Consider the following 21,918-nt stretch of genomic DNA (forward strand, 5'->3'; position numbering starts at 1 on the left):
TGTCTACCTTGAGACTATGTCGCAAGATCTCAGTACAGTGATCTCTGGATGAATGGCTGTACCTCACAACAGTAGTACAGAAACAGTAGCCATGATCGAAGGGCCGAATGGCCTACTCCTGCACCTATGTTTCTATGGTTACAGTGAGTGAATGGTTGGAGGGATGGTGCAGGAATGTGGGGGCACTTGGAGCAGAATGTGGAAGGAAAGACAGACACGCACGCCATGATCGCTTCCCAATTGGGCAGAGATGAATATCTCGGTGGGCGGGTGAGAAACTGCGCAAAGGTTCTGAACGAGAGAAGCAGAACTGAAAACGTTAGGCTGATAACTAGCGAGAAAGGTTTATCAATTAGATTGTTGAACAGTACAGCACAGGAACAGGCACTCTGGCCCACAATGTCCGTGTCAACATGACGGTATAGTCTGAAACGTGTGAACTATAACGCAATTAAGTGGGAGAGTCTAGGACCAGAGGTCGTAGCCTCAGAATTAAAAGATGTTCATTTAGGATGGGGATGAGGAGGAATTTCTTCAGTCAGAGGGTGGTGAATCTGTGGAATTCATTGCCACAGAAGGGTGTGGAGGCCAAGTCAATGGATAATTTAATGGCAGAGATAAATAGATTCTTGATTAGTACGGGTGTCAGGGGTTTTAGCGAGATGGCAGGAGAATGGAGTTAAGAAGGATAGATAGATCAGCCATGATTGAATGGCAGAGTAGACTTAATGGGCTGAATTGCCTGATTCTTGCTCCTATCACTTATGAACATGAATTAAGCAGAAGACTGAGAAACAAGTCATGGATCGGCAGTGGAGGCCATTGGGTGTTCGTGGACATACTTGAACCTGTTGTCACTGATGCAGTCACTGATGAAGCGGTGCTGGTGGGTGTGAGTGATGAGTGGTCTGTTGAGAGAACAGAAGGGTGAGGAGTGAGTGGTCCATGACACACACGGGCAGATAGATTGAGCCCACAATCCGGGCTGCACTAGAAACCAGAACCACAAACCTTGCAGCATCCTCCTTCCCAACTGGACTGAACCTCTGGGGAGAGACTACATTTGTTGTCTTTCAAGGTGAACAGAAACAGGCAATACATTTCAAGCACGTGGTAGACAAACATATTGATTTAAAAATGAAATACTTGGCTATCACTGTGGGCAACCTAAGATAGACACAAAATGCTGGAGTAACTCAGCGGGACAGGCAGCATCTCTGGAGGGAAGGAACGGGCGATGTTTCAGGTCGAGTCCCTTCTTCAGACTGAGAGTCAGGGGAGAGGGAGGCACAGAGATATGGAATGGTAAGGTGTGAAAACAAGACATCAAAGAGGACAAAGTTCAAGGAAAATTCATAATAGATCGTTATTAGCAACAGGAAGTTGACAACAAAGCATGCAAAGATAAAATTTGATAAGGAGGACAGGCAGACTGATCGGAGAACTAAGGTGGGGGAGGGATGGAGAGTGAGGGAAAGCAAGGGTTACTTGAAGTTGGAGAAGTCAATGTTCATACCGCTGGGGTGTAAGCTGCCCAAGCGAAATATGAGTTGCAGTTCCTTCAATATGTGCTGGGCCTTACTCTGACAGTGGAGGAGGCCAAGGACAGAAAGGTCAGTGTAGGAATGGGAAGGGGAGTTAAAGTGTTTAGAAACCGGGAGATCATATAGGTTTAGGCGGATGGCGGAGCTAGGCTGGTGCGTGTGTGCTTGGAAGAACAGGAGAGGGGGAACAAGGTACGTCCCACATGGACATATAGAGACCATAGCCTTGAGTTTGCAAATAAACTATTAACAAGCAGCACACTCCACTCTCCTCGTAAGTGGTTGTCTGAGTGATTTTTGGATGACAAATCTAAGTAAAACTCTCTGACCCAAAGAGAAATATCAGTATTATTCCCTATGGGAAGGCCAATCTTCATACAAACTAGCGTCCTGAAAATGAGAATGGTAGGGGAGTGGAGGCCAGGAGAAATTAAACCAGGAGCAGTAACACAGGTTTTGATGGCATGTGTATATGTTTCAGCAATGTGACCTGAAGACCTTTTGATCCAAGTGAATTGACTGAATTTAATAACATAACAGAAGGTTGTCTGAGCTAAGTTTAATGTGGTTTAGCCTTGTGGTGGAGAGCTTAACTCTTTGTTCTCACACTCCACCATTCTATTGACGATCCATTGGGTTGTAAAAGATGGAATATTTCCATTATAGACAAGAGTGGCACAGTGGCGCAGCAGTAGAGTTGCTGCCTTACAGCACTTACTGCACCAGGGACCCGAGTTCCATCCTGACTACGGGTGCTGTCTGTACGCAGTTTGTACGTTCTCCCCGTGACCGCGTGGGTTTTCTCCGAGATCTTTGGTTTTCTCCCATACTCCAAAGATGTACAGGTTTGTAGGTTAATTGTCTTGCTATAAATGTAAAAATTGTCCTTATTGTGTAGGATGGTGTTAATGTGCGGGGATCGCTGGTCAGCGTGGACTCGGTGGGCCGAAAGGCCTGTTTCCGCGCTGTATCTCTAAACGAAACGAAACTGAACTAAACTAAACTAAACAAACATCTCAAAATAGCCGGAATGCAGTGAAAGGACATTGAAGGTGGTATGGGGAGGACTTTCTTTTGCCAAAGGGTGGTGAATCTTTGGAATTCATTGCCACAGACAGCTGCGGAGGCCAAGTCATTGGGCATTTATACAGCAAAGATGGGTGGGGTCTTGATTAGTATGGGCATCAAAGGTTACGGGAAGAAGGCAAGAGAATGGGATTGAGAGGGAAAGATAGATCAGCCATGATTGAATGGAGGAGTAGACTCGATGGGCAGAAAGGCCTAATTCTCCTATGACATGACTTAACAAGAAAAGTGTTAATTGGGTATCAGGCATCAATATTGATCAAATCAAACAGTAAAAAGGTACTTATTTATATTCAGTGAATAAAGTAGTTCTGCCCTCACTCATGTCTCCTCGGTACCCCGCAGCTCTACCCTTGCCCCCCCTAGTCGCAACAGAGACTGAGTCGCCCTAGTCCTTACCCCATCAGCCGTCGCATACAACACATAATACTCTGAAATTTCCGCCAGCTCCAACTGGATCCCACCACTGGCCACATTTTCCCATCTCCACCCCTTTCAGCCTTCCGCAGAGACCGTTCCCTCCGCAACTCCCTGGTTAACTCATCCTTTCCCACCCAAACCACCCCATCCCCAGGTACCTTCCCCAGCAACCACAGAAGTTGCAACACCTTACATTATACCTCCTCCCTCGACACTGTCCAGGGACCCCGACAGTCTTTTCAGGTTAGGCAGAGGTTCACTTGCACCTCATCCAACGTCATCTATTGTATCCGTTGTTCAAGATGTGGACTCTTATACATCGGTGAGACCAAACGCAGACTGGGCGATCGTTTCGCCGAACACCTTTGCTCAGCCTGCGTGAACCAAACTTATCTCCCAGTTGCTGAACACTTTAATTCTCCTTCCCATTCCTACACAGCTACGGTCCTCGGTCTCCTCCACTGTCAGAGTGAGGCTAAATGTAAATTGGAGGAACAGCATCTAATATTTTGCTTGGGCAGCTTACGGCCCAGTGGTATGAATATTGATTTCTCTCACTTCAAGTAACCCCAGCCTTCCCTCTCTCTCTATCCCTCCCCCACCCAAGTCGCACTAGCTGCTCATTTTTTCCCTACAAACAGCAAACAATGGCCTGTTTCCTTGATCCTCATAACATTTTCAATCTGTCACTGGCCCAGGGTGTCGTCCCCACTTGCCTCAAAACATCAACCATTGTGCCAGTGCCCAAACAATCAGCTACAGGGAATCTCAACGACTTCCGCCCCTGTCATTGCAAAGTGCTTTGAGCAGCTGATCCTGGCTCACCTCAAAGCCAGCCTCCCCCCCACACTGGACCCCCATCAGTTTGCCTACCGGACCAACAGGTCTACAGAGGACGCCATATCTGCGGCCCTACACTCTGCCCTGACCCACCTGGACAGCAATAACACCTACATCAGGTTGCTGTTCATCGATTTCAGCTCCGCATTTAACACTGTCATCCCCGCTAGCTTGATCACCAAACTCAGCAGACTTGGCATCGCCACCTCCCTCTGCAATTGGACACTGGATTTCCTCACCAACAGACCACAGTCGGTTAGGGTCAACAACCTCACCTCCTCCACTATAACACTGAAAACAGGGCTGTGTGCTCAGCCCTCTCCTCTACTCCCTCTTCACCCACGACTGCATCCCTAAGAATGGCTCCAACGCCATCATTAAATTTGCCGACGACACCACGGTGGTAGGACTGATCAGTGACAACGACGAGTCAGCCTACAGGGAGGAGGTCCAGCACCTGACAACCTGGTGTGCCAACAATAACCTCGTCCTCAACTCCAAGAAGACGAAGGAAATTATTGTTGACTTCAGGAAGAACAGAGGGGGCAGACCTACCCCCATCCATATAAACGGGACTGAGGTGGAGCGCATCTCCAACTACAAATTCCTCGGGGTACACATCTCGGAGGATCTGTCCTGGTCCCTCAATACCTCCAAGCTGATCAAAAAGGCGCAGCAGCGCCTTTACTTCCTGAGGAGGCTCAAGAAAGCTCACCTGTCCCCCCAGATCCTGACCAACTTTTACCGCTGTACCATCGAAAGCATCCTGACCACCTGCTTTACGGTATGGTACAGCAGTTGCACCGTAGCTGACATGAAGGCACTACAACGGGTGGTGAAAACCGCTCAGCACATCATCGGTGCCCCGCTCCCTGCCATGGATGCCCTCCACCGAAAACGGTGTCTGAGACGGGCCGGGAAGATCATCAAAGACCCCTCCCACCCTAACCGGGGGAGGAGCCATCTTGGGGAACGGCTGCTAACCAGCAGCCGTCCGTTTAATTCACTTTTTTTTTGTAGTTCTTAGTAAGTCTTGTGCTTCGTCCGTTGGAGAAATTGACTTTTTAATGTGGGGGGTGGGGGGTAACTATATTTCTAGGTCCCTACCTGGTCGGTGAGGCAGCTTTTTCTCCGGGCTGCCCCGTCGACCTGTCCTCGTGGCCTACCAGCGGGCGTGGAGCGCCGTTTCCTGACGGGGACCGCCCAGCACCTCGGCTTCGGTGGTGGCACAGCGCTGGAGCGCTATCGCGGAGCGGAGCGGGCGATGCCTTGCCTGGGTCGCCGCGCTGGAGCTCCGGTGAGCTGTGACCGCCGAGATCAACACCTCCGGGCTGCGGGTCTGCGGAGCGGAGCGGGCGGCGCCGACTCTAACATCGGGAGCCTGGGAGCTCCAAACCGGCGCGGCCTTGTCGGCTTCGGAAGCCGCGGTCCCCAGCTAGGAAGCGGCCATTCCAGGTGGCCCAGCCGCTGAGAGGACTCTCCCGACGCCGGGGCAACACCACCCGGCCAGAACGGCCAGGAACATCGGGCCTCCGTAGAGGCAATAGCGGAGGCCTCAATAGGCCTGACTTTGGGTGAACTGGGGATGGGGACTGGACATTGTGCCTTCCCCCACAGTGGTAACCATTGTGGGGGGATGATTTTTTCCTGTGTGTAAGTAAATATGTTAGTCTGTGTCCAAGATGGCTGTCGGAAGGGAGAGTGGACGCTGGCGCGCTTTAGCTGCCGCTGCTCTCTCTTTCACATTGTGTTTTTTGATTTTTTGTCTTTGGAGCGATTTCTGTCTTTAATTTGTGTATTGGTGATGTCCTTATTATTTATTTTACTCCGACTATATGTTTTTTCTCTTCTGTTAATTTCTGTAAGGTGTCCTTGAGATTTTGAAAGGCGCCCGAAAATAAAATGTATTATTATTATTATTATTATTAACCATGGACTGTTTGCCCTCCTCCCATCAGGGAGGCGGTCCAGGAGCCTCAGGTCTTGTACAAGTAGGATGAGGAACAGCTTCTTCAACAACACTATCACATTGCTGAACTCGGAGTCCCGCCGATAGATTTCTCCAGTCTCTCCGTCCACATTGTTTGCTTATTCTGTATTTGTAATTTCTATATTGCACTATTACTACGAACTGACGCTAAACTGCATTCCGTTGTACCCATACTTGTATCTGTGCAATGACAATAAAGTTGAATTGAATTGAATTTTTTTGCGTATCTTTCATTCATTGTAATTTTTCTCGCCACATCACCGTTTATATCTCTCGTTTCCCTTATCCCTAACCAGACTGAAGAAGGGTCCAGACCAGAAATGTCACCCATTCCTTCTCTCCAGACATGCTGCCTGTCCCGCTGAGTTACTCCAGCTTTTTGTGTCTATCTTCGGTTTAAACCAGCATCTGCAGTTCCTCCCCACACAAAGTAGTTCTGCTGGTGGCTGTGTTCCATGAGAAACCTGTTGTTCAAATGCGGGACTGATATCGCCTGTCTGCTGGATAATTTTAAAAACCCACACTCCCACTCTGCTAACTCAGTGAAGAGAAGTAATCAACAGACGGTTTTCCAGGATAAAGTCGAGCAAACTACCTGCAAACTGCATATATTTTTTTGCAACACAAAAAATATAAAGAGTGCGGTGCAAGGATAGTCAAGCAGAGAGGACGTTCGTTCCGAGCAATAAAGGTGCAGTCTGGTGAGAAACGTAGGAAATTGTTGGTAGAACATACTTCGATCTGGCGTGTGTGTTGTTGGAGCCGTGCTGGTGTGTGTGACTGAGGAGTTGTTGCCTACAACAAAAGTGACAACAGTAATGCATGCCATAATTAAATCTTCAAACGCTATACTTCTCAGGTTCCTGCTGTGAACTGAAGCAATATTTGCATGCTGCGTCTCTCACTAGGCTGCTGTGAACTCCACCAGGTACAATTAGTCTGTACTAACTCAGCCACGCTACTGACAAAGATCCAAGCCATTAGGTAAAAGTAATCACACCATACACTCTGGTAGCACAGTGATGCAGCCAGTAAAGTTGCTGCCTCACAGCGCCAGAGACCACGTGGGTTACCTCCGGGTGCTCCGGTTTCCTCCAACATATCAAAGACGTGCGGGATTGTAGGTTGATTGGCCCTCTGTACATTGCTCCTGGTGTGGAGGGGTTGGATGAGAAAGTGGGATAACATAGAACTAGCGTGAAGGCCGGTGTGGACTTGGTGATCCAAAGGACCTGTTTCCAGGCTGTATCTGTAAACACTAAGCATGGACATCTGGGCAAGACCAATGAGATTTTATATTGATATTTAGACAATTGGCATCCTGTAACAATATTCTATTTGGTATTGACCAAAGTAAATCCCACGCATGTGTTGACACCCATTTTGATTTTGAGAGAGTTTAGGGTTTCTCTGTAGATATACCTGAAGATGATGTGAGTGAAGTAGTCACTGATGAAGCGGTGCTGGTGGGAGTGGGTGATGAGTAATCTGTTGGGAGAACATAAGTGAGAAGAGTGACGCAGGCACAGACTAGCTCTGCCACAGCCTGACAAGACATGCCTTCCACCATTTTGTAGATGTAGCCCAGCCCATCACACACACACCTGACTTCCCACCATAGACTCCATCCACACTTCACGCTGCCTCGGAAAAGCAGCCGACATAGTCAAAGACTTGTCCAATCCCACCTGTCCCTTTGACTGCTCTCACTTTCTCCAAGTTCAAGGTGTAGCCATGGGCACTTGTCTGGGCCCCAGCTATGTCGGCCTTTTTGCCACTTACGTCGAGCAGTCCTTGTCCCAGACGTACACTGGCCCCGTCCCCCAACGCTTTCTCTGCAACATCGACAACTGCAACGGGGCTGCCTCCTGCACCCCTGCACAACTCACACATTCATTCCATTAACTTCACCATTAACTTCCACCCTGCCCTCAAATTCACCTGGACTATCTCTGACACCTCTCTCCCCTTTCTTGATTTCTCTGTTTCCATTACAGGAGACAGACCATTGACTGACATCTACTACAAACCTACTGACTCCCACAGTTATTCACAACCATCTTCACTATCTGCAAAACCGTCCACTTTTGTATCATCTGCACACTTGCTAATCTTGCCATGTCCGTTCTCATCCATATCATTGATATAGATGACAAACAACAATGGGCCCAGCACCAAACCCTGAGGCACATCACTAGTCACACCACTAATATCTAGCAAATACGCTATTCCCTATTCTCAATTACTCCGTCTCTGCTGCATCTGTTCCCAAGATGTCACTTTCCATTCTAGAACATCTATGAGGTACAATTAGTCTGTATCAGCCACAATGCTGAGAAAGATCCAGGCCATTAGGTAAAAGTAATCACACTATACACTCTGGTGGCACAGTGATACAGCTGGTGGTGTTGCTGCCTCACAGTGCCAGAGGCCCCGGTTTGATCCTGACCTCAGGAATTGTCTGAGCGGAGTTTAAATGCTTTCCTGTGACCACGTGGGTTTCCTCTGGGTGCTCCGGTTTCCTCCAACATATCAAAGACGTGCGGGATTGTAGGTTGATTGGCCCTCTGTACATTGCTCCTGGTGTGGAGGGAGTGGATGAGAAAGTGGGATAACATAGAACTAGCGTGAAGGCCGGTGTGGACTTGGTGATCCAAAGGACCTGTTTCCAGGCTGTATCTGTAAACACTAAGCATGGACATCTGGGCAAGAACAATGAAATATTTATATCTATATAGAGACAATTGGCATCCTGTAACAATATTCTATTTGGTATTCACCAAAGTAAATCCCACGCATGTGTTGACACCCATTTTGATTTTGAGAGAGTTTAGGGTTTCTCTGTAGATATACCTGAAGATGATGTGAGTGAAGTAGTCACTGATGAAGCGGTGCTGGTGTGAGTGGGTGATGAGTGATCTGTTGGGAGAACATAAGTGAGAAGAGTGACGCAGACACAGACTAGCTCTGCCACAGCCTGACAAGGCATGCCTTCCACCATTTTGTAGATGTAGCCCAGCCCATCACACACACACCTGACTTCCCACCATTGACTCCATCCACATGGACAAGCAGCCGACATAGTCAAAGACTTGTCCAATCCCACCTGTCCCTTTGACTGCTCTCACTTTCTTCAAGTTCAAGGTGTAGCCATGGGCACTTGTCTGGGCCCCAGCTATGTCGGCCTTTTTGCCACTGACGTCGAGCAGTCCTTGTTCCAGACGTACACTGGCCCCGTCCCCCAACGCGTTCTCTGCAACATCGACGACTGCAACGGGGCTGCCTCCTGCACCCCTGCACAACTCACACTCAGTTCATTTCATTAACTTCACCACTAACTTCCACCCTGCCCCCAAATTCACCTGGACTATCTCTGACACCTCTCTCCCCTTTCTTGATTTCTCTGTCTCCATTACAGGAGACAGACCATTGACTGACGTCTACTACAAACCTACTGACTCCCACAGTTTTCTGGATTATATCTCCTCCCACTCTCGAGTCACAGAGTGATACAGTGTGGAAACTTGTGAGTACACCTTCAAGGAACCATGAACCTGTACTCCTAGATCCCTCTGCTCTACAACACGACCTAGAGCCCTACCATTCACTCTGTAGGTCCTGCCTATGTTAGACTCCCCAAAATGCAATGCATCATATTTATCTGTATCAAATTCCATCAACCATTCCTCAGTTCACCTGGTCAATCAATCAAGATCCTGCTGAAATTTTTCACAACTATCTTCACTATCTGCAAAACCGTCCACTTTTGTATCATCTGCACACTTGCTAATCTTGCCATGTCCATTCTCATCCATATCATTGATATAGATGACAAACAATGGGCCCAGCACCAAACCCTGAGGCACATCACTAGTCACAACACTAACATCCAGCAAATACACTATTCCCTACTCTCAATTACTCCGTCTCTGCTGCATCTGTTCCCAAGATGTCACTTTCCAACTCTAGGACATCTATGAGGTACAATTAGTCTGTACCAGCCACGCTGCTGAGAAAGATCCAGGGCATTAGGCAAAAGTAATCACACTATACACTCTGGTAGCACAGTGATACAGCTGGTGGTGTTGCTGCCTCACAGCGCCAGAGACCCTGGTTTGATCCTGACCTCAGGAATTGTCTGAGCGGAGTTTAAATGCTTTCCGTGCGACCACGTGGGTTTCCTCTGGGTGCTCTGGTTTCCTCCAACATATCAAAGACGTGCGGGATTGTAGGTTGATTGGCCCTCTGTACATTGCTCCTGGTGTGGAGGGAGTGGATGAGAAAGTGGGATAACATAGAACTAGCGTGAAGGCCGGTGTGGACTTGGTGAGCCAAAGGACCTGTTTCCAGGCTGTATCTGTAAACACTAAGCATGGACATCTGGGCAAGAACAATGAAATATTTATATTTTACTTCGGAGTCACGTGAGTGACTACGTGAAGAACCCCGCCAGGACGCATGCGTGCCATATATCGCTACACGCATTGCAACGAGTCACAGCAGGGGGAACGACGTTCCCCTTAGCGGCAGAATTAAAAAGCCGGGAACAGCAGGTAAGGAGACTCTGCATTTTTCCCCACTTACCTTAAGGTGGAAAGATGGACAGATCCACGAGAAGGAAGGCTGCGAAAAAGCTGGCGGGGGAGAACCGCGGAGTTGCGGGCAGCCAGCAGCAGCAGCAGCCGACGGCACGCCAATCTCCCGAAATGGGAACAGCTGTGCCCGACTTCGCTCCCGCACCGGCCAAAACTACACCACGGCCGGGCGGGAAAGCGAAGCAAAAAACAGACAGAATGGCAGACTCCGATGAGTCTGACTTTGAGCAGCCGCGAGCGGCCAGTGCCCGTGAGTATTGGGGCCAGTTGGAGCGGCAGCAGGATCAGGAGCAGCCGCGAGCGGCCAGTGCCCGTGAGCATTGGAGCCGGTTGGAGCGGCAGCAGGATCAGGAGCAGCCGCGAGCGGCCAGTGCCCGTGAGCATTGGAGCCGGTTGGAGCGGCTGCAGGGTCAGGAACAGCCGCGAGCGGCGAGTGCCCGTGAGCATTGGAGCCGGTTGGAGCGGCTGCAGGATCAAGAGCAGCTGCAAGTGGCCTGTGCCCGAGAGCATAAGAGCCAGTTGGAGCGGCTGCTGGAGGAAATACTCCAAAGTGGCAGGCTCCGGGAGATGGAGGCTAGCCACAGTGGGCAGTTAGTAAGTCCCACAGCAGTACCTCTTGTGGGGCTGCACAGTGTTTCTCCCTCATCAGAGGGGAGCACGGAGGGTCAATTCTGGGCTGACCCTGAAGAGGGGAGTGAACAACATACCCCTAGTATGCATGGGGTGAAAGAAAACCTGTTGGGTATGGTGTCCCAGTTTATCCAACCCGACCAAACTGGCCAAAACCTGGAGCCAAAAATAGCGGCAAGTATTGACTACATGTCTTTTAACCAACTACAGGGACAGGCATTATTGGACACCACAGCAAGACACTTCCCACCAGGGAACTGCAAGTTGCTAAATGTTCCCAGTGTCAACCAGTGCATCTGGAAACATGTCGGGGCATCAATTAGAACCAGGGACTTAAAAATACAGAAAGTCCTAAAAGTCCTAACAGCAGGAATTACGGCTTTTGCCCGCACATTGAATGAACAAAACATGACCCAAGACCACCAAGATGCACTGGCTTTATTCTGCAACTCACAATACGAGTTAAACAATATCAGGAAGAGTGCTATCCAACCGGCTTTAGACCCCAAATTTGCAGGCCTCTGCAAACCTGGAACCTCCAAACCACCAATACTACTATTTGGAGGGGACTTATCAAAACAGGTCAACAAGAACTTGACGAAGAGGCTAAAACCCTGGTACTCATAAAAGCAGCATCCAAAAGCTACTACGGCCAGAAACATCACCCCTACGCACCCACCAGTCGGCCAAGACAAACTGGAGAAAGCGCAAAAACTAGGAACACCCAACATCGGTCTTTTTTAGGCCATGGCCCAGACCGGCCCTGGAAATTGCGCAAACCCTCAACACCAACCCAACTACAGACCCAGACAACGGCTCCTCAACGTCCACGGAGGATGCCGAAAAAGTAACACACCTACCATTGGTAACCATGGGGGTAGGTGGGTCTGGTTCCTTAAGAATTAAAGGGTGCATGGAAGTTGGTGGGAGATTATGATACTATTTGGATGCATGGAATAAGTTAACTACCAACACTTATATTCTAAGCAGTATCCAGGGTTATACCATAGAATTTATACAAAAACATAACCCTCCAGTTCAGCATGTACCGAACCGAATGTTCGTGCTGACAGGCATAGAAAAATCAAAAGCACATGCTGAACTACAGCGGCTTTATAAAAAAGTAGTAATTGAGAAAACCCAACACAAATCACAGGAATTCGTGTCCAACATCTTTATCAAAAACAAGAAAGATGGTGGTTGCCGTATCATCATCGATTTGACTACTTTGAATACCTTCGTACAATATATTCATTTAAAGATGGAAACCTTTGTTACTGCTAAGCAATTGATTTCCAAAAGTTACTACATGGCAAGCATCGATTTAAAAGATGCTTACTATACAGTACCCATAAGAGGTGACCACAGATGTTATTTAAAATTCAACTGGATGGGTCAGCACTGGCAATACAGGGCACTACCTAATGGCCTAACATCAGCCCCCAGGCTGTTCACAAAAATCTTGAAACCAGCCCTAGCGTTACTGCGGAAACAAAAACACATGGTAATGGCATATCTAGATGACATACTTATTGTTGGTAAAACTTTGGAATTGGCTAAACAAGCGGTAACAGCCACAAAACAATTGTTTGAAAAACTGGGGTTTATCATCCATTCAGTTAAGTCTAAATTAACGCCTTCAACAAAAATGGATCATCTGGGGTTCACCATTAACTCGGTTCTCATGTCAGTGACTTTGCCAAAAGAAAAGGTTACAGCCTTAATAGAGGCTTGTAACAAAATCATTGACATCACCAAACCATCCATTAGACTGGTAGCCAGAATAATTGGGAAGATAGTGGCTGCGTTTCCAGCCACACAATTCGGACCTTTACACTATCGAAATTTACAGAGAGCAAAAATAAGAGCACTCAAAATTAATGGTGACCATTTTGACAGACCAATGAAGCTACCAACAGAGGCCATAATGGAACTAAAATGGTGGGAACATAACATTAGGTATTGTTCCAACCCAATAATTATCAGCAACCCGTCTATGGTATTACAAACTGATGCCAGTGCACTTGGTTGGGGTGCTACCAATTCCATCTCCAGCTGTGGAGGGAGATGGAATGCACAGGAGGCATCATTATTACAAACACTGGGCATAAACTACCTGGAAATGTTAAGTGCATTTCATGGCCTTAAGTCATATTGTTCTGGGTTAAATCACCAGCATGTTAGACTACAAATTGACAACACCACCGTGGTAGCATATATCAACCATATGGGTGGAAACAAATCGACATCATGTGACAATCTGGCCAACACAATTTGGCAATGGTGTATCCAGAGAGATATTTGGATATCAGCTACCTACTTACCAGGTAAACTAAATTTAGTGGCAGACACCAGGTCACGCAAATTCAATGAAAACACTGAATGGATGTTGGATAAAAATGTATTTGCTGAAATTACAGCACGGTATGGAAAACCAGATATCGATCTTTTCGCATCCAGGCTCAATCACCAGTTATCAAATTATGTTTCATGGGAACCAGACCCTGGGGCAGCGGCAACAGATGCATTTTCGCTGCATTGGGGGAAATTGTTTATTTATACATTCCCTCCTTTCTGCCTCATCAGTCGGGTATTAAGGAAAATACAGCAAGACTCTGCGTCTGGTATTTTGATAGTACCCGATTGGCCTACTCAACCATGGTTCCCGGTGATACTCGACATGGTATTAGAACCATGCATCACCATCCATCATAGACCTAATTTACTGGTCCATCCGGTAACAAAGGAAAGTCACCCATGTCATAATTATACAAACCTATTAATTTGTAGAGTTTGAAAGCACCTCTACTACACCTGGGACTGACGGACCGAACAGTGGATATGATTGCATCGGCCCACAGACAGTCCACCAAAAAACAGTACTTGGTGTACATCAAGAAATGGGGAAAGTACTGTCACAACAATAACCTCAACCACAGATCAATCAACATCCCGTCTGTTCTGGAATTTCTGGCTAGCCTCCATTACGATGAGGGGCTCAGTTATAGTGCCATCAACTGTGCCAGAAGTACTCTGTCAACATACCTGTGGCAAGGAACAGAGCGGCATTCTGTAGGGACACACCCCCTGGTAACCAAACTCATGAGGGGCATTTTCAATACTAATCCCCCAAGAACCAGGTACACCCAAATATGGGATGTGAGCATTGAATTGACCATGTTGAGAAACTGGTCTCCACCTACAGCTCTGTCCCTACAGAAACTAACAATGAAAACAGTCATGCTGATGGCCTTGGTCACGGCACAAAGGGTCCAGTCGCTACAGAAACTAAGGCTGGACAACTTGACTATTTCATCTGGGAATTTGACTTTTCATATCCATGAATTAGTCAAACAGAACAGACAAGGGTCAGCGCGGCTAAAAATAGATTTCAGGGCCTACCCGACGGATGATCGCCTCTGTATTGTAACTCACTTACTATTATATATGGAATATACAAGGATCATCAGAGACAAAGAAATGGCACTTTTAATCAGCTACAAACAGCCACACAAAAAAGTGACAGTCCAGACCATCTCAAGATGGCTAAAACAGGTCCTAATAAAGGCTGGAGTAGACACTAACATTGTTAAATCTCACTCCACCAGGGCTGCAGCTACATCAGCAGCAATGCAGTTGGATGTTCCAATGGACCAAATCCTCAAGACTGCAGGATGGTCAACGGAGAGAACTTTCCAACGATTTTATAATAAACCAGTCATTGAACCTGGAACATTTGCAGAAACACTTTTAAGTTCTGTAATATGATTTTACCCCATAAATAGGGGCTATGATTTGGTGTTAATAAATTTTTCGTTGTTTCCAATATCGTATTGATGTCTAATGATGTTAACACTATTCTCCCCATAATCAAGGCAGGTGTGATGCATGGACTCGTTTCCACGGCATGAAATCACAGAGCTTTAAAATCTTCACGTAGTCACTCACGTGACTCCGAAGTAAAATAGTAAGATTAAACGAGAACTTACCAGTTTGAAGTTTGATCGTTATTTTATGAGGAGTAACGTTGAGGGAATACGTGCCCTCCGCTCGCACCCTTGATCATATACTCAACTGGTATCTCTTCTCTAATCTTACTATGTTTAGTCATTACAGTTATCTGTGATTTCACACCGCTGCTTTGAAGAATGACACGCATGCGTCCTGGCGGGGTTCTTCACGTATTCCCTCAACGTTACTCCTCATAAAATAACGATCAAACTTCAAACTGGTAAGTTCTCGTTTAATCTTACTATTTATATTTAGACAATTAGCATCCTGTAACAATATTCTATTTGGTATTGACCAAAGTAAATCCCACGCATGTGTTGACACCCATTTTGATTTTGAGAGAGTTTAGGGTTTCTCTGTAGATATACCTGAAGATGATGTGAGTGAAGTAGTCACTGATGAAGTGGTGCTGTTGGGAGTGGGTGATGAGTGATCTGTTGGGAGAACATAAGTGAGAAGAGTGACGCAGACACAGACTAGCTCTGCCACAGCCTGACAAGGCATGCCTTCCACCATTTTGTAGACGTAGCCCAGCCCATCACACACACACCTGACTTCCCACCATTGACTCCATCCACACTTCACGCTGCCGCGGAAAAGCAGCCGACATAGTCAAAGACTTGTCCAATCCCACCTGTCCCTTTGACTGCTCTCACTTTCTCCAAGTTCAAGATGTAGCCATGGGCACTTGTCTGGGCCCCAGCTATGTCAACCTTTTTGCCACTTACGTCAAGCAGTCCTTGTTCCAGACGTACACTGGCCCCGTCCCCCAACGCTTTCTCTGCAACATCGACAACTGCAACGGGGCTGCCTCCTGCACCCCTGCACAACTCACACATTCATTCCATTAACTTCACCATTAACTTCCACCCTGCCCTCAAATTCACCTGGACTATCTCTGACACCTCTCTCCCCTTTCTTGATTTCTCTGTCTCCATTGTTTATTAAACATTTTGATAGTCCCAGCCTCAACTACCTCCTATGGCAACTTGTTCCATTCACCCACCACACTTTGTGTGATCAAGTTACCCCTCAAATTCATATTAAATCTTTCCCCCTTCATCTAAAACATGTCCTCTGATCCTCGATTCCCTTACTCTGGACAAGAGATTCTGTGCATCTACCTGATCTATTTGGCTCACGATTTGATACATCTCTACAAGATCACCCCTCATCCTCCTGTGCTCCCAGCAATAGAGTCCCAGCCTACTCAACCTCTCCCTATAGCTCAGATCCTCTAGTCCCGGCTACATCCTTATAAATCTTCTCTGTACCATTTCCAGCTTGACACCATCTTTCCTATAACATGGTGCCCAGAACTGAACTGATCCAAACTCACCAACATCTGATATAACTGCAACATCACCTCCCACCTTCAATAATTAATACTCTGATGGTCAATGTGCCAAAAGCCTTTTTGACCAGCTAATCTCATGTGAGTACACCTTCAAGGAACCATGCACCTGTACTCCTAGATCCCTCTGCTCTACAACACGACCCAGAGCCCTACCATTCACTCTGTAGGTCCTGCCTATGTTAGACTTCCCAAAATGCAATGCCTCATATTTCTTTGTATTAAATTCCATCAACCATTCCTCAGCTCACCTGGTCATTCAATCAAGATCCTGCAGCAATTTTTCACAACCATCTTCACTATCTGCAAAACTGTCCACTTTTTTATCATCTACACACTTGCTAATCTTGCCATGTCCGTTCTCATCCAAATGAGGGAATGGATGAAAAAGTGGGATTACACAGAACTAGCGTGAAGGCCGGTGTGGACTTGGTGAGCCAAAGGACCTGTTTCCAGGCCGTATCTGTAACATTATGCATGTACCTCTGGACAAGAACAATGAAATATTCATCTTTTTTACCCCATTATTTGAGGGAGTAGAAAAGACGATATAACAAGATCCAAAGGAGAGTCAAGAGGCTAAAAACCCATTTAATCTGTGGTTACAAAAGAAATTGGCATTGCTGTTAATATATATGTTTGAATGTTGTAAAGACAATTGGCATCCTCTAACAAAATTCTATTTGGCATTCACCAACATATTCCTTTTTTTGGCAACTTAACATCCAAGTTGTGATAAAAACCTTCCTTTTGCAATTTCCATCAAAGAAACACAATCAATGAGAATAGATTGCCTCAGTCTGAATGGCAGCTGCCTGATATTTGAACACCAGGTGTCCATGGGAAATGTGTAGATAATGGAACCGTTTAAGCTGCAACACAAGAAGCTACTGCTGGATGACGGAATGAGATTGTCGAAGCTGTATCTCATGGTTTTACTATAATTCATTCCAAATCTGATACAGTCCACACATCATATATTTGGGAGTGGCACAGTGGTGCAGTGGTAGAGTTGCTGCCTTACAGCGCCAGAAACCCAGGTCCACCCTGACTACGGGTGCTGTCTGTTCCCTTGGAATATCCTTAATCGGAATTTACGGGCTTTACCTTGCACTAAACATTATTCCCTTATCATGTATCTATACACTGTAATTGGCTCAATTGCAATCATGTATTATCTTTCCGCTGTCTGGTTAGCACGCAACAAAAGCTTTTCACTCTACCTCGGTACACGTGACAATAAACTAAACTGAACTGTTGGGAGTTTGTACATTCTCCCTGTGACCCTCATGGGTTTTTCCAGGTTTCAGATTCCAACTAAATTCCCAAAATGTATAGGTCTGTAGTTTGATTGGCGTCTACATATTGTGCATTGTCCCTCGTGTGTAGGATAGTGTTAGCGTACGGGGTGATCGCTGGTCAGCGTGGCCAGTGGGCCGAAGAGCCTGTTTCCACACGGTGTCACTAAAGTCCAAAGTAAATCACACGTATGTGTTGACACCCATTTTGATTTTGAGAGAGTTTAGGGTTTCTCTGTAGATATACCTGAAGATGGTGTGAGTGAAGTAGTCACTGATGAAGCGGTGCTGTTGGGAGTGGGTGATGAGTAATCTGTTGGGAGAACATAAGTGAGAAGAGTGACGCAGGCACAGACTAGCTCTGCCACAGCCTGACAAGACATGCCTTCCACCATTTTGTAGATGTAGCCCAGCCCATCACACACACACCTGACTTCCCACCATTGACTCCATCCACACTTCACGCTGCCTCGGAAAAGCAGCCGACATAGTCAAAGACTTGTCCAATCCCACCTGTCCCTTTGACTGCTCTCACTTTCTCCAAGTTCAAGGTGTAGCCATGGGCACTTGTCTGGGCCCCAGCTATGTCGGCCTTTTTGCCACTTACTTCGAGCAGCCCTTGTTGCAGACGTACACTGGCCCCGTCCCCCAACGCTTTCTCTGCAACATCGACAACTGCAACGGGGCTGGCTCCTGCACCCCTGCACAACTCACACATTCATTTCATTAACTTCACCACTAACTTCCATCCTGCCCTCAAATTCACCTGGACTATCTCTGACACCTCACCCCTTTCTTGATTTCTCTGTTTCCATTACAGGAGACAGACAATTGACTGACATCTACTACTAACCTACTAACTCCCACAGTTATTCACAACCATCTTCACTATCTGCAAAACCGTCCACTTTTGTATCATCTGCACACTTGCTAATCTTGCCATGTCCGTTCTCATCCATATCATTGATATAGATGACAAACAACAATGGGCCCAGCACCAAATCCTGAGGCACAACACTAGTCACACCACTAATATCTAGCAAATACGCTATTCCCTACTCTCAATTACTCCGTCTCTGCTGCATCTGTTCCCAAGATGTCACTTTCCATTCTAGAACATCTATGAGGTACAATTAGTCTGTATCAGCCATGCTGCTGAGAAAGATCCAAGCCATTAGGTAAAAGTAATCGCACTATACACTCTGGTGGCACAGTGATACAGCTGGTGGTGTTGCTGCCTCACAGCGCCAGAGGCCCCGGTTTGATCCTGACCTCAGGAATTGTCTGAGCAGAGTTTAAATGCTTTCCGTTTGACCACGTGGGTTTCCTCTGGGTGCTCCGGTTTCCTCCAACATATCAAAGACGTGCGGGATTGTAGGTTGATTGGCCCTCTGTACATTGCTCCTGGTGTGGAGGGGTTGGATGAGAAAGTGGGATAACATAGAACTAGCGTGAAGGCCGGTGTGGACTTGGTGATCCAAAGGACCTGTTTCCAGGCTGTATCTGTAAACACTAAGCATGGACATCTGGGCAAGAACAATGAAATAGTTATACTGATATTTAGACAATTGGCATCCTGTAACAATATTCTATTTGACCAAAGTAAATCCCACGCATGTGTTGACACCCATTTTGATTTTGAGAGAGTTTAGGGTTTCTCTGTAGATATACCTGAAGATGATGTGAGTGAAGTAGTCACTGATGAAGCGGTGCTGGTGTGAGTGGGTGATGAGTGATCTGTTGGGAGAGCACAAGTGTGAAGAATGACACAGACACAGACTAGCTCTGCCACAGCCTGACAAGACATGCCTTCCACCATTTTGTAGACGTAGCCCAGCCCATCACACACACACCTGACTTCCCACCATTGGCTCCATCCACACATCACGCTGCCGCGGAAAAGCAGCCGACATAGTCAAAGACTAGTCCAATCCCACCTGTCCCTTTGACTGCTCTCACTTTCTCCAAGTTCAAGGTGTAGCCATGGGCACTTGTCTGGGCCCCAGCTATGTCGGCCTTTTTGCCACTTACGTCGAGCAGTCCTTGTTCCAGACGTACACTGGCCCCGTCCCCCAACGCTTTCTCTGCAACATCGACGACTGCAACGGGGCTGCCTCCTGCACCCCTGCACAACTCACACATTCATTTCATTAACTTCACCACTAACTTCCATCCTGCCCTCAAATTCACCTGGACTATCTCTGACACCTCTCTCCCCTTTCTTGATTTATCTGTCTCCATTACAGGAGATAGACCATTGACTGACATCTACTACAAACCTACTGACTCCCACAGTTATCTGGATTATATCTCCTCCCACTCTCGAGTCACAGAGTGATACAGTGTGAAAACAGGCCCTTCGGCCCAACTTGCCCACACCGGCCAACATGTCCCAGGTACACTAGTTCCACCTACCTGCATTTGCCCATATCCCACTACTCCTGTCCTATCCACGTACCTGCCTAACTGTTTATTATACATTGTGATAGTTCCTACCTCAACTACCTCCTCGGGCAGCTTGTACCATTCACCCTCCACACTTTGTGTGAAAAAGTTACCCCTCAGATTCCTATTAAATCTTTCCCTCTTCACCTGAAATGTCCTCTGATCCTCGACTCCCCTACTCTGGGCAAGAGATTCTGCGCATCCACTTAATCTATTCGTCTCACGATTTGACACACCTCAAATAAGATCATCTCTCATCCTCCTGTGCTCCAAGCAATAGAGTCCCAGCCTACTCAACCTCTCCCTATAGCGCAGACCCTCTAGTCCTGGCTACATCCTTATAAATCTTCTCTGTACCCTTTCCAGTTTGACACCATCTTTCCTATAACATGGTGCCCTGAACTGAACTGATCCAACCTCAACAACATCCGATATAATTGCAACTTTAACTCCCAACTTCACCAAACCCTGAGGCACATCACTAGTCACACCACGAGCATCTTGCAAATACACTATTCCCTATTCTCAATTCCTCCGTCTCTGCTGCATCTGTTCCTAAGATGTCACTTTCCATTCTAGGACATCTATGAGGTACAATTAGTCTGTACTAACCCAGCCACACTGTTGAGAAAGATCCAGGCCATTAGGTAAAAGTAATCACACTCTACACTCTGATAGCATGGTGATGCAGCTGGTGATGTTACTACCTCACAGCGCCAGAGACCCAGGTTTGATCCTGACCTCAGGTGTTTTTTGTACGGTGTTTGAATGCTTTCCCTGTGACCATGTGGGTTTCCTCCGGGTGCTCCAGTTTCCTCCAACATATGAAAGACGTGCAGGATTGTAGGTTGATTGTCCCTCTGTACATTGCTCCTGGTGTGGAGGGAGTAGATGAGAATGTGTGATAGCATAGAACTAGCGTGAAGGCCGGTGTGGACTTGGTGGGCCAAAAGACTTGTTTCAATGTATCTCTAAACTCTATGCATGGACTTCTGGGCAAGAACAATCAAATATTTATCTGTTTTTACCCGATTATTTAAGGGAGTAGAAAAGACTGTATAACAAGATCCAAAGGAGAGCCAAGAGGCTAAAACTCACTTAATCTGTGGTCAGGAAAGAAATTGGCATTGGCCTTAATATATATACTTGAATGTTCTAAAGACGAATTGGTATCCTCTAACAAAATTCTATTTGGCATTCAGCAATATATGCTTTTTTTATGCCAAATTAACATCTAAGTTGTGACAAAAAAACCATCTTTTGTAATTTCCATCAAGGAAACAAAATCGATGAAAATAGATTGAATGGCAGCTGTCTGATATTTGAACTTCAGTTTTCCACGGATAATGTATAGATAATGGAACCGTTTAAGCTTCTACCACAAGGTGGGCACTGTGGTGCAAACATAGAATTGTTGCCTCACACACCAGAGACCCAGGTTCGATCCTGAACATGGGTGCTATCCGTGTGGAATTTGTACGTTCTCCCCATGACCTTTGTGGGTTTTCTTCGGGTGCTCCGGTTTCCTTCCACACTCCAAAGATGTGCAGGTTTGTAGGTTAATTGGTTTCGGTAAAGATTGTAATTTGTCCCTAATGCGTGTTGGATATTGTTCGTGTGCGGGGATTGCTGGTCGGCGTGGACTCGGTGGGCCGAATCTGTATCTCTAAACTAAACTAAACTAAACTAAACTAATGTAGCTACT

At 46.7% G+C, this 21,918-nt stretch overlaps 1 protein-coding gene across 1 annotated transcript in view; it reads right to left on the reverse strand.

Moving 5' to 3' along the window:
* LOC116978097 (putative GPI-anchored protein pfl2) overlaps positions 1-21,918 on the reverse strand; it is a 62,089-nt gene that overhangs the window by 15,621 nt on the left and 24,550 nt on the right. The window contains exon 7 of the mRNA XM_033029122.1: positions 843-908. Within this exon, the coding sequence (XP_032885013.1) occupies positions 843-908 (66 nt within the window). The remainder of the gene's footprint in view (positions 1-842; positions 909-21,918) is intronic.

Source organism: Amblyraja radiata, chromosome 10, assembly GCF_010909765.2.
Source record: "Amblyraja radiata isolate CabotCenter1 chromosome 10, sAmbRad1.1.pri, whole genome shotgun sequence".
Lineage (NCBI taxonomy): Eukaryota > Metazoa > Chordata > Chondrichthyes > Rajiformes > Rajidae > Amblyraja > Amblyraja radiata.